This window comes from Penaeus monodon, chromosome 26 (assembly GCF_015228065.2).
Source record: "Penaeus monodon isolate SGIC_2016 chromosome 26, NSTDA_Pmon_1, whole genome shotgun sequence".
NCBI classification, from domain to species: domain Eukaryota; kingdom Metazoa; phylum Arthropoda; class Malacostraca; order Decapoda; family Penaeidae; genus Penaeus; species Penaeus monodon.
The window spans coordinates 39,143,285-39,155,784 of record NC_051411.1 but is presented as its reverse complement, the minus strand read 5'-3'; the positions used below and the strand labels follow the sequence as shown (position 1 = coordinate 39,155,784).

At 40.6% G+C, this 12,500-nt stretch overlaps 2 protein-coding genes across 4 annotated transcripts in view; one reads left to right on the top strand and one right to left on the bottom strand.

Moving 5' to 3' along the window:
- LOC119590162 overlaps positions 1–570 on the top strand; it is an 8,760-nt gene extending 8,190 nt beyond the window's left edge. For all 3 annotated transcript variants that reach the window (XM_037938947.1, XM_037938946.1, XM_037938948.1), the window contains one exon: positions 1–570. This exon is cut by the window's left edge and continues 1,566 nt beyond it. In XM_037938947.1, coding sequence (XP_037794875.1) covers positions 1–429 — 429 coding nt within the window. In that variant the 3' untranslated portion in view covers positions 430–570.
- Positions 571–1,693: 1,123 nt separating this feature from the next.
- The window catches only part of LOC119590161 (cilia- and flagella-associated protein 36-like), a 22,782-nt gene continuing 11,975 nt past the window's right edge, over positions 1,694–12,500 (bottom strand). The window contains exons 2-6 of the mRNA XM_037938945.1: positions 10,115–10,281; positions 9,721–9,911; positions 5,035–5,257; positions 4,319–4,483; positions 1,694–3,605 (exon numbers count right to left, since the gene is read on the bottom strand). Coding sequence (XP_037794873.1) covers positions 3,513–3,605; positions 4,319–4,483; positions 5,035–5,257; positions 9,721–9,911; positions 10,115–10,281 — 839 coding nt within the window. The 3' untranslated portion in view covers positions 1,694–3,512. The remainder of the gene's footprint in view (positions 3,606–4,318; positions 4,484–5,034; positions 5,258–9,720; positions 9,912–10,114; positions 10,282–12,500) is intronic.

The following is a 12,500-nucleotide window of genomic DNA, read 5'->3' as shown; positions in this document are numbered from 1 at the left end:
GACGTGGATTACTTGTGCGACCTTCTGTCCGTCATGCGCCCGAGGTACTCCGGCGTGCACCTGACCAGAAGCTCCCTCACGGCGCAGGGGGTCGCCAACGTCATCAAGAACTTCTACAAGCGCGGCATGCTCATGTCCGCCAGCAACGAGGCCATCAAGCGCTACCGCCGCTGGAGATTCCCCGCCCTCAGCAGCATCGAGGGGGAGGTGACCGACGCTGCCGCCCGCCACCTCCTCGGCTACGACGACCGCTACCACTACAGCGACAACGAGGTGATGTCCTGCGCCGTCCTGCAGCCCGCGGACGCCAGATTCCTCGCCAACTTCTTCGCCGCGATGGAGGACCTGATGTTCTTCCGGTTCGTCAGCGCCAACTACACCGTCCTGAAGAAGAGTGACGTGCCGGTCGAGATCACGAGGCTCGCGTAGCCCTGAAATCTGTATTTGCACCACGAGCAGTTTAATTTGGCGAGTCTGTATTTCCTGACGTGAAAGCTGGAAAAAAGAAGAGAAAAGTTATATGTATATCGTTATTGTTGTCTTATAAGGCTAATAAAGAAATCTATTTTGGATTTTGGATTTAATGTCCTGAGTTATACAAACAAAAAATACCCCTTGCGATTCATGAATTTCATGTAAGAAACAATTATATAAAACAATGTATTCTTGAACTGTACCATCCTGTATTTACCTAGGCTGCATTAGAGTGTTCATTCTCCATATACATTCATAAGTAAATACTTACACACATTTACACACACACACACACACACACACACACACATATATATATATATATATATATATATATATATATATATATATATATATATATATATATATATATATAAACAGTTGGAGCGCGAGCACAAGGTCAAGATCTGGGTGGCGTGTACAGCGCTATTTCCCATTTTGCAAGAGCGGTTAAAGGAGCGCCAGTGACTGGCACTTAGTAGTTTTAAGGAGGCGTTTGAGCGAAGTCAGGATCGAGAGCAAGTCGCCAAGGACGAGGCTGCCGGAAAGCACCATTTCTAAGAGGAGCTCGAGGTCGCCAGTGAGCACCACCGCCTCCTTGTCGGCAACGCGGCCAAATCGCCGAGAGGTGTCAAGCGCAGTTTGTCGTTCTTCCCAAAGTGCGCCCTTCGACTTGCTGGTCATCTGCGATCTCTTCCTAGGAACTGGAAGCTGCCAATATATGCACGCGGTCAGGGGCATGCGAATCGAGGAGGCGGGAGTGCTACAAATCCCGAGCAAGGAATCGAATTTCCCATCCATACATCAATTCGTTAAGACCAAGAAGACTGTCGTTGAGTTGGAAAGGAGTATCATCGCACCAAACCAGGTCTCCAAAGCGATCAGGTCACCAAGACGATCAGGTCACCAAGGCGGAGAAGGAAGTTGCTGAGAGGGCTGCCAATGCCGTCAGAGGACAGTAAAAGTGCCAAGGTCCAGTTCCATTTCCTCCAGGTCATGAAGACCAACAAGCACGTGACCCTTCAAGGCTTCATATGGAAAGCTACCATAGTCGTTGTCGCGAACATCAGACTCTGATATGGAAATTTAAGGTGGTACGTATGTGTGTGTATGAACATATGTGTTGTTGTGTCTTTCTATGTACATGTATATGTCTGTTTGATATCCATAACACCTTACCTGAGAAATATGGGCTCTTTTCGGGGATATTAAAACAACATTTTCTCGTGTAGTTTATTGTGCAGACGCGGTGCTTTAGGCAAAAATACTCATCCACGTGCAATACACTATCATATAAACGTGGTTCTAAATTCTAACTCATTGTACCAAACAATAACAAATTCACATGGAAAATCCTTATTGAACTAAAACAGTAGTGAAGGTAATATGATATGGAAATATCACTCCTTTTTTTTAGTTTAAACATTTTTTTTTTCTTTATTCTTATGGGTGAACAACAGTGTCGCTGACGAGTTGAATAAAAGAAAAAAATATCAATCACCAGTTACACAGTTTTAGGGGGGATGGGCATTCGTTTTATTTGGTCTTCCTAACATTGTATCACAACAATGATGCATAGACAGAGAGTCACAGCGCATAGTCAAAGCCATGGACGTATAAATAAAGCCCTAATTACAATTACCAACCTGAAGTTTCGATTTATAAAGCTTTCAATTGAGGGATTAAGATCTGCAGGGCCTTTGCCATCCAGAAGTCATCTCTGTGCCAATATTGGTGAAAAAAACAGCAGTAAGATAAAGGCACTGAATCTTGGTAAATCGACTGCATAAAGTTTCCAAAATACTGGTCACTAAGCAAACAAAATATTATGACTAGGACTAAGCAATACACCATTTTGTATTCTCGTTAGCATATTTTATCACATTGAGCAGTGCACATGAGCATGGGAGAGTAGAAATCGTATCACATATCTCATAGCTATAATAACCTCAATTATTCAGTCAACAAAATGTCTCGTGCTATGCAGAGTAGGTTTTATTTCATTTTTTTCTTGAAGTTCGGATAAACGAAATTCCTCCATCTCTACCTCTGCAGTAAAAATGCCCTTTTCGTGTTCACTTAAAATGACAAACAAGTTATTATCATGCCATTATCATATAACAATTACCAGTAATGAATACTGATGATTACTACTCAAGTCATGATTTTTTCTTCGTCAACCGGAGCTGAATCTTAACCAGCGCCAAATTTATTTACGCGGAAATTTCTAATTACCGATCCCTAAACACATTTTACTGATTTCTCTCCAAAGAAAACGGATTATAAACACTGAGAAGACGGGAGGACTGAATTCCTTAATAAGCATGAGACAGATTGTGTGCACGTGCTATGACTCTATTGGAGTATAAGAGATCAAGTATTTGGAAGCGTTAAACTGATATGAGAAACAGCATTTGATCTTGCGCGTTGTTATTATTTTTGTTTCTTGCTTCGATTTGACCCTAAGGCTTATGTATACATCTTATGAACAAACAAAAAACTACATTTTTTCTTCTTCTTTTTGTATGTGCCTATTTCACACTCTTCTCACTCACTGACCCGATGTAGTTCACGCTGTTTCAGTCTTACATTAACATTGCATTACAAGACTGTTGTTTCAATACTGACTCCTCCATTCTTTGCGTTTGCGAACAAGAACAAAGAACATTGCAAGGAAATGACAACTGGGAAATGTTATCGCAAACGCTTCATTAGTCCCATGGAAATGCTGAGAAATTTTGATATTAATATGATGAATCAATGCAAATTCCATTACAGGGAAATGGAGGAGAGATAGGTAGACAGGCAGACGGAGAGAGAGAGAGAAAGGGAGAGAGAGAGAGAGAGAGAGAGAGATGAAAAAAGAAAAAGAAACGGACAAACAGTCGAGTCAAAGACAGGAGATAGGAACTCACAAGACAAACAGACTGACAGACAAGGAGACACAGCTAAAAAAATATATATAACCAAAAAACACAATGAAGTTTAAGGAAGCGACTTAGGAGATCTACATAATTCCTCCTCGTGGAGTATGTGGCTTATTGGTTCCCGATGACCTCTGCCTTCAGTCGCTCCGCCAGGGCCTTCCGCACCTGCAGCGTGTGGGCGTCGATGTCTGAGCCAGCCAGCACCTGCAGGAGGGAGATGGGGAGAGAGGGGGGGGGGGTTATTGCGTGCAAAGGAAAACCGGAGAGAAAATTATTAATCTTAATCTTCATCTCTTTCTACCGGATATTAAGTCGAATATATACATATGTGCATTTATCATCATCATCCTTGACCTACCCATCCCTTCCCCTCTTCCTCTTCCCCTTCCTACTCTTTCTACGCCTCCTCCTCCTCTTCATACTCCTCCTCCTCCTCCTCCTCCTTTTCCTCCTCTTCCTCTTCTTCCTCCTCCTCCTCCTCCTGCTGATCCGTCTCCTATCCTTCCTCTTCCTACCCCTCTGTTCTTGCTCCTTCTCCTTCTTCTCCCTCACCTCCCCCTCCCCCTCCCCCGCCTCCTCCACACACTTTCTTTCTCTTCCTCTCCCTCCAAATCTTCTCTTCTTGATTCTAATCCCCCATCACCCCCTCCTTCTGCTCCTTCATTTTCCCCCTTTCCGCCACCTTTCCCTCCTTCATTTTCTTCCCCATCTTCCTTTCCTCCTTCCTTCCTTCCTCCCCCCGTACCATCCCCCTTCACCCCCTCCCCTATTCCTACCAAACCCACCTCCTTCCTTCCCTCCTCCCTCCCCCTCCCAACCCCAACCCACCTCCTCCCTCCCTCCTCCCAACCCTAACCCAACCCACCTCCTCCCCCCCTCCCTCAACCCCTAACCCACCTCCCTCCCCCCTAACCCACCTTCCTAGCCGCCCTGGAGGACTTGGGTCTCTTCTGCGGCGCCGACTCCTCGAAGGCGGCGAGCTGTTTCTCCCTCTCCTGCTGCTTGAGTGCCAGGAGCTTGTCCCTCTGCTCCTTCAGGTACTCCGCTCGGCGACGGATGCTCTCGGGGTCAATCTGGTCGCTCTGGGAGTGGGGGGGAGGTTAGTGTTGTTATTGTTATTGTTATCATTATTATTATTATTAATATCAATCATCATCTTCATTATCCTTATCATCATTATTATCATTATTATTATCATTATTATCATTATTATTATTATTATTATTATTATTATTATTATTATTATTATTATTATTACTATTACTATTATTACTATTATCATCATCATCATCATTAACATTATTATCATTACCATTACCATTCAGATGCTCTCACGATCTGTTTAGGTTTTGGGGGAGAGGCGCTATTAATAGGCATACCATATCTAATTATTGTTAATACTAATGTTTGAAAGAAATAAGGCGAAGAAAGAAAAGAGATGGCAGGAAAGAAAAATGAAAAACAGAGAGAAAGAAAAAAGAAAGAAAAAGATAAACAAAGATGAAGAAAAGGAATAAGGAAGAAATCAAGAAAAAAGAAGGAAAAGATGGGAAAAACGAACGAAAAATAACGAAAAAAATATCCTTCATAAAAACGAAAAAAAAAAAAAAAAAAAAACGAAATCACAACCAACCTGCTGCGTCTCCTCCTGCGCCGGTGCCTCCTCCTCCTCCTCCTCCTCCTCCGGCGTGTCATTCAAAGACATCTTCAGCGCCTTCTCCAGCATCTCCCTCTCCCTATTTCGCTCCTGCTCCAGCCTCGCCTTCTCGAACTTCGACTCCACAATCGCCTTCTCCAGATCTCGTGTTTCCTCGTCCAGACTCGCCTGCACCGCCTCGTGTTCCTCAAGGGACTTCCTGCCGGGTGTCAAGGTGTCAAACTAAGGGTGTCACTTCATGTCAGGGCAATGTGAGGGCTTGTCGCGTCCGATTCTCCGATAATATGCTTATGAAATGTTTTGTCTATTCAAACCTTTTTTTATCTATTACATGGGCATCGGTATACTTACGTTAATGCATTCTTTATCATGCTTATAGTGCACCAACGTCAGGATATCGATACTGATGTTATAGAGGATATCTTAAATTAACAAAATGTTTGGTCACCGAAATTGCTCTAAGAAGACCTTGTATGAAGGTTTATTTAATTATTTTAAAAAATTAATATTATCATTATTATCATTATTGTTATTATTATTATTATTATTATTATTGTTATTATTATTACTATTATTATTATCATTTATTATCATAATCATCATCATCATTATCGGTCATCTTCATCATTAATGTTACTATCATAATTATCATCATTAGGTTTATCATTATATCTATAATTATTATTATCATTATTATCATCATTATTATCATTATCATTATCATTATTATTTTTCAAGGGTCTATTGTGTTTTTTTAAGTAAATCATCTTAGGAGATTTTAACCCCGATGTTGTGATAGGATTTTGGATTCTCCAATTTGTGAATGAAACTTATTTGGTTGCTACGACTTGGAAAAAAGGTAAAAATTTTATTTTCTTTTATAAAGACAAACATCAGATATTATCATTAACATTATAATTATTACATAAAACTAAATACCTGGCAAACGAAACCAAAAAAAGAGGAGAGACAATATAAGTATAAACTGCAGTCGCGAAAGCCTAAAATCAACAACGGAATAATAAGTTACCTTACGTGTGGCTGCCCAGCGCCCGTTTCTGTTCTTCTCTTCAATTTTAATTATTTTTAGGGTACTCGAGATAAAGTGTTTATGTTACCTTTCTAACTATATTTTAAACCATCTTGTCTTTTTTTTTAACCCTTCACTCGCTCGTTGCAGAAACCGAGGAGTGCGGAAATTCGAGGTTTTTGTGACATCCGTGAAAAAAAAGAAAGAAAAAAGAAAAAAGAAAAAAGAACATATATATATATATATATATATATATATATATATATATATATATATATATATAGATATAGATATAGATATAGATATATGACAACAACAACAACAACGATAATAATAATAATAAACTAAATCATACATATTCTCTGTGAAAACTTGGAGGAAATATATTCTGCGTATCTTCTATGTCTACGGGACAGTTAAATCAAACTAACCTTTGGCAGCTTGCGTTCAAACACCAACTATACAGGAGAGAAACTTACATTGATAGGTATTTACTGACTGAATTACGTACTTACTTTGACTTACCTTCAGGCCATGTGTACACAGAAGGTAGATCTACTTACGTGCACATGCGTGGGATTATTTACGGTTTATGGTCCATAATAATACCATGGACATAAGTCAGGAGGACAAAGGATGGAATTAAAAGAAACATAAGCCTTCTTTGTAAAGGCATGATATATTTGAAGTATTGCTCCTCCCACCACAAATAAACATGTAAGCAGGATAAATGTAAAGAAAAAAAAATCACTTTGGGAACTAAATAAACAAAATGGCGACGACTTGGCTGAAGAGGTGCCGCCATTTTCTTTTTTTTCTACGAATAATACCGATCAATTTCCCAGCTTATGGTATTTGTTTTGCAATACCACGGTCTAGTCAATTTTTTCTGCTATTACAGGTCTACAACTTATTACTTAAGACAATGAACGTGCACAGAACATCTAAAATCTTAAGCTACAAAATAACAGAATATGACACGGTGTAAATACCGAGAACAGACATTGTTGTCACAGAATTTTACCATTTCTATTTTAACTAACAAAATATGACAAATATTTTTTTTTAATGGAGAAACTAACTTACACCGAATCACATTTCAAAATCTGTAAATAGTTTAAGATAACAACCACCTTGAACTCTATCATATATAAACGCTTAGGAAGAATTGAAGTACCAAATGCGTTTTACAGGGACCAGCGTCTGGCATGTTTATTGTAGATTTTACCATTAATAGAATAAAAACTGCAAAAAAGAAAAAAAATACCGACAATATAAAACATTAAATTCATGATCGGTCCTTCTGTTTTTTCCTCATCAAGGAACTGAATCTCCTGACAAATGGTACAAACCAAGAAATTATAAAGCGGATTACAAACTTCTCGTTTTTAACACCCATCTACGTTTTAAAAAATCCCAAGAAAACGCTTTTACAAATCAGAACCGAGAAGATTTGGCGTCATCGAACTGACCCCAGATGTTCATGAAAAAGTGTTCTGCGTTCCTTTTTTAATCTTATCCACCATGCATTTTTTTTTTTTTTTTTTTTTTTTTTTTTTTTTTTACATCTATGCAACATTACGCTGACACACAGTTTCCTCCTCCATGTAATGTCCTCGACACTGAAAAGCACGTTTACCTTTGATCAGAAGGCAACCGAGTCTGTCCTCAAAGAATAATTTGTGCAAAATCAAACGCCGAGTGAAATAATGATTTTATGTGACATCAATTTATAACTTGCACACTAAACTGATGATGATGATGATGATGATGATGATGATGATGATGATGATGATGATGATGATGATGATGATGATGAGGAGGAGGAGGAGGAGGAGGAGGAGGAGGAGGAATATGAATAATCAGTGAATAATAGTGATCATAAAAAATAATAACAATGATAATAACAATAACGACAACAACGCTATCACTAACAATAACAACAACAAGAATAACAATACCACTGATGATACTAACAACAAACATAATGAATAATGAACACAAAAAAACGGCTTCCCCTACATTCAAAACAGAGCACAAACATTAGCAAAGGAAACCCACATACACATGGGAGCGCAGAGAGCAAAACCACCGAAGGACCTCCTGCTTGGAACTCCGAGCAGGCAGGGCAAGGGCAAAGGTAAAGGCAAAGGCAGCCACGCGAGACGCTGGTCCACAAACTCGGACTTGGCACACTAAAGGACCTACAAGAATCGCTCCAGAAGTGAGTGAATGCGAGGGCTGGACTTACTTCTTTACTTCTTCCAACAAAGCTCGTTCTTCGTCGGTCATAGCGCTCGTGTCAGAGCGAGGCTTGTCCCCAGGGGTCATGGAAAGAGAGAGATAGTAAGGATATCTGCGGCTTACCTCATACGGCTTACCGCATACAACTCCCAACCCACTTATGGCTTTTATCACAACCACAAAATATGCCATACTTTTATTGGGGGGGTTACTGCTTGGCCACTAAGCACCATCTGTGGGGACTACATGAAGCTTGTGCTTTACTTATCACACATATTTCCTACTGGTCAGACATAGCATGATGTTAAATATAGGAAAAGAAAGAAAATCTTGTTTCTAAACACATATGCCAAAAAAAATCCACACGAATATGCATTTCAGGACTATCTGCAATAGTCTATGTTGCAGTAAACACTCTAGTACATCATATGATAGTATGTATATTAACAATGATAGTGTGTGGCCGATCTGCATCTTACAGTTAGAGGATATAGCCTTGGCACTCTTCACTATGGGTGCCACCATCTACAAGTGCCTCACTAGCTGGACCAGCTATAGTGCTGATCACTCATAGCCAAATCCTGTAAAACTGATGTTTGTGTTAACTATCTGAGCTGTGGGGAATGAACCGCACATCAACAGCAGACGACTTAAGCTAAGCATTTGTGACATAATTTTGTTTTCAGAATTTGACACCAGCTTATGAAACAATTCCAAATCAAAAATGAACGAGATGCATCAAGTCGCAAAGATTGTGACTGGAAAGTTTTTGTGAATGCTGAAAACAGTTGCCTCTTGGCCTTACAGTGTGGCGTCAACGGGTGCAGCTGGTCCGAACAAAGTGCTGGCCGAGTGAATGTGGCTCGGGCCCAGAATGACAGTGTCCAGTGTCACGGTGGGAACGAAGACCACCTAGTCATGCTGCACAACTCAACTCTGCTTCAAGTTCAACTAGGTCAGAGAAAGAGTAACCAGAAGTATACAAACTTTTTTTTTAATGATAACGTACGCTTGTGAGCTTGTGGTTAATTTATCATAATGCAATCAGAATTAAGCGCCACCTTCTTACATGCAAGGTTTGACCGCCTGGGCTCTCGTAGTTGACCTAGTTGTCCCGCAGAGTTGCCACATAACAACCAACCTGCTTATTCCGGCTTTGTAACTGTGATCTCTGTACTGTGTTGGGGTAAGGTTGGTGTGGCCTGTGACCTCCCAGCTTCTTGAAGTGACCTTTAACCTGTGATCTGAGTGTTGGACCCCGACCTCTCACACCCGTGTAGGCCTAGCGACCTAAATATGGTTGGTGTCTGGTTTTTCATCTATTTAAGGCCTAGTGTAGTCAGACTTTGCCTTTTACTTCTGTGACTGGTCGAGTGAACTGTACTTACTTGATAACTTCCTCCATGACTGCTTGCTCCTCGGGACTCATGGCATCGCCAGGCATACAAGATTCGGGGATGATGCCATAACGTTGTTGCAGCAGCTCCAGTGCTTGCAGTTGCAGCTCGAGGTTCTTCTGGATCATCATTCTCTTGAAAATCTCGTAGTCGTCAGCCGCCCACACTTGCTCGAACAGCGTCTGTGGAGTAGTGCTCAATAAACATGTGGCCATTTGAAATGTAAGATCAGAGAAACATAATTAATATCGCACACTGTGATGCGCGCAGTCAAAACTTTCTCTAACATCTCTAGTATATGCTCAGTCCTTAAATGAAAAAAGGGAAATAAACAGCATGGCATTTGCAAATACCCTCCTTCGACTGACACAGAAACGAAACTAACCTGATGGAACGTGGTCTTGATCGAGGCTTTCCCGCAAGCCGACTCGAACTGGTCGGGGGTGATGCCAATGTCCTCCATGTACGACCCCAGCATGAAGTCCACCAGGTTCTTGTATTCCTCGTGGATCTTGGTGTGTTCGGAGTCATCTTCGCAGCCGGGCTCGAAGACTGGTGGGAGAAGAAATGTGAGGAGTCGGAGTTAGATATTATTTAATCTTGGGACAGTTTCGAAGTGGAAGAGTGGCTGGGGAACAGGAGAAAACAAATGGGTGGAAGGTGAAAGATATTTCTAAAAGGTACAAAACGCGGCTATATAACTTATATTCCCAACATATAAAAGCGAAGAAAATAGACTCCTAACCTGACAAGAGGGAAGGGAGGCCAAATAATTTATCAAAAAGGCTACAAAAGGAAAGATAGAAAAAAAAACGAAATGGAATTCTGGTTAATGTAGAAAGACACTTTCTCTCCATAACACACACACACATTCAGCCTCTCTTGTTCAGTTTACATACATTCCTACCTCAGTACCCTATCGAGAACTAATCATTGACGATTGACTGTATGCCGTATTGCCCGAGCATGGCCAAGTCACCCAGAATCCACTATCGATTCCTGATTGGCAATAAACATCATGCGAATGGTCATTACCCGGACCTTAGCCGCCAGAAACTGGATCCCTTTACCCCCCCCCACCCCCCGAGTACACTTACCAGTAACCCCCTCTCCCACTGACATGACTACATGTGACCCTCCTATTGATTAACCTTATCAATATTTACCCGAGTCAGGTATTTGGTGAAGATTGTGGCAGCTGTTTGTTGATGTTTGAGGCAATGGAGGTATACGGTGCATTAGAGGTTTATTGTTATGTGCACCTATTTTTTTCGTGGCATGTGAGATATATCTTGTTTTGTGCCCTTGCTGTGTGCTATTGATTTTGTTTGTTTGTTTGTTTTACGGCCCGGGTGCAATGTTAGGTATCGCAAAAACACCAAGGAGAGGGGCTATAATGAGTATAAATATTAAATATTCTTCACTTACTGAAATAAAAAGAATTTGAGGAAGTTGTGAAATTCATCAATTATCGTCCATCGTCCAAAATCAAAGTAATCTCACCGATTTAACATCAAACATTCAACTTCAAAACAGATTACAACCAATTTTCGCTACAAGAATAAACCTTACATCCCCAACAAAAGGCGTTATAAAGGAGCGGAGGAGAAAATTACATCATGTATACACTTCGAGACTAAACACATTTTCAGTCTTCAATAAGGCCCCCTAAGGTGTAGATTACAACCTATTTCCGCTTCAAAAAAAATTATATTTTTACTTCCCGGAACACAAATATACTCGATTTCCCGCCGACTTGCCTGCATAGCGTGAACAAGAAGCGAGACAAGGCCAGCATTGCAGCTAGGTAAGTGATCAATAACTGGAATTCGCACAGGTATGTTAGGGAGGGAGGGAGGTTTTGCGTATTACGTCATCGGGAGAGCAAACAGATGATGCTAGCAAGTGAAAAAATATACTATTCTTGAGATTTGTGATTCGTGAATTTCTTTGAGCGTGTTATGGGGTGACGTCCGTTTTGATCGAGGTTAAACGAGAAAATCGTTCAAAATTGTCACTGTTTGGTCGAAATGCTATGTTGAAGTTTCACATTGTTTTCTTTGTTAGTCCATAGTTAATGCTAGTTTTCCTCAACTATTTCAGGTTACACTACTACCATTATTTTGAGGAAGTTTTTCAATTCTCCTAGTCATTTCAGGTTGCATTACTAGCATTATTTTGAGGAAGTTTTGCATATCGTTCTGTCCGAAAGAAGACAGTTTGGTAAATGCCTTCTAGAAATCTGTAAGCCACTTACAGCTAAATAAAGTTTTACGTCGTTTTAAGACTTATTTGGAAGTTCCATGGAGCCCATGTATATTTTTATTAATTTTTTTAGTCAGTCTTAGATTTTCTAAATAATTTAAATACCATCTTGATTAATCATTTGCTAATAATGCAGGAGTCGACTATATTTTGAACGTTTGACACATTTTTTTTCATATAGCGTGCATTTTTTTTTACTTTCACGACTGTGAGAACTCTTTCCTGAAGGCTTAATATGAAGCTTTAGACACAGCATTGCTTCGTCTGTCTGTCTACCGGTTTCTCCTCTCTCTCTCTCTCTCTCTCTCTCTCTCTCTCTCTCTCTCTCTCTCTCTCTCTCTCTCTCTCTCTCTCTCTCTCTCTCTCTCTCTCCGAACGAGTTAGTGAATGAGTGTGTGTGTGTGTGTGTGTGTGTGTGTGTGTGTGTGTGTGTGTGTGTGTGTGTGTGTGTGTGTGTGTGTGTGTGTGTGTGTGTGTGTGTGTGTGTGTGTGTATGTGTGTGTGTG